Source organism: Penaeus monodon, chromosome 19 (genome assembly GCF_015228065.2).
Source record: "Penaeus monodon isolate SGIC_2016 chromosome 19, NSTDA_Pmon_1, whole genome shotgun sequence".
Classification (NCBI taxonomy): Eukaryota; Metazoa; Arthropoda; class Malacostraca; order Decapoda; family Penaeidae; genus Penaeus; species Penaeus monodon.
Window position 1 is genome coordinate 45,127,868 of NC_051404.1, and position 918 is coordinate 45,128,785.

The 918-nt window shown below is 32.9% G+C and overlaps 1 protein-coding gene across 1 annotated transcript in view; it reads right to left on the reverse strand.

Annotated features, from left to right (window-relative positions):
- Nucleotides 1–6: 6 nt before the first annotated feature.
- The window catches only part of LOC119585258, a gene marked incomplete in the record, with an annotated part of 14,895 nt that continues 13,983 nt past the window's right edge, over nucleotides 7–918 (reverse strand). Inside the window, 1 exon segment of the mRNA XM_037933926.1 lies at nucleotides 7–754. Within this exon segment, the coding sequence (XP_037789854.1) occupies nucleotides 606–754 (149 nt within the window).

The window sequence follows — 918 nt, forward strand, 5'->3', positions numbered from 1 at the left end:
TTCTAATGCAAAGCTTCAAGTTTACAGTTACGACCTTGCAGCAATACTGAATACTTTCACTGGCAGCAATTTTATTGTTTATGAACCACCTATAAATGACCCTCCCACAACAGCTGTTGGGCCCAATGTTAGTATTCAAAATCTGACATCTCAGTTTCTGTAGGCTTTAAATACAGCCCTTTTTATATTTCTAACTTACCCTTATTCCAAGAAATAAATGAATATCCAATTGCATTTTTCTTAGCTAAATTGAATTTCTAATCACAAAATAAATTTCTGTAACCATTATTCACAACCTTTCAGGTATTATTCTAACACTGGAGCATTGCAAGAGTCACTAAAAGATTTTCAATTATTACAACCAACCCAAGAGAAATGAACTGCAACTTTGTACCACAGGTCAGTCCTTGTTTGACGAAGTACATATAAAAAATAATGATAAATCACTACCTACAGAAGTGCAAGTTCTTTGCATAATTGAAAAAGTAATTTATTGCTTGAATAAAAACAAATATCCATTAATTACAATCTTATCTAACCTCCTTTCTACATTCTTCAAATATGATGCTTTTTGTGTTAAATTAACACTTACATCCTGAGTAACTTCATACATGTACAATCATTTTTCTAACAATAGAGGTTAGAATCCAAGGCGCTGAGTGTTGTTCCTCACCCAAGGCTGGTGCGTTGACAAAGGTTGTGCTGCTGGACACTAGCTGCCAGGCATTCTTTTCCATCCCAGTATTAACTGCCACTGTTAGATGAAGAAAATACAAGTATAAGAGAGACCACTCTAAATATTGTTATATATGGTAAGCTGTTAGAAAAATTAAAAGGAACAATATACATATACATAATCAATTAATAGGTGTTAGTTCTACATGTGCCATATAAAATAATCTGAAAAGAATGAGAATG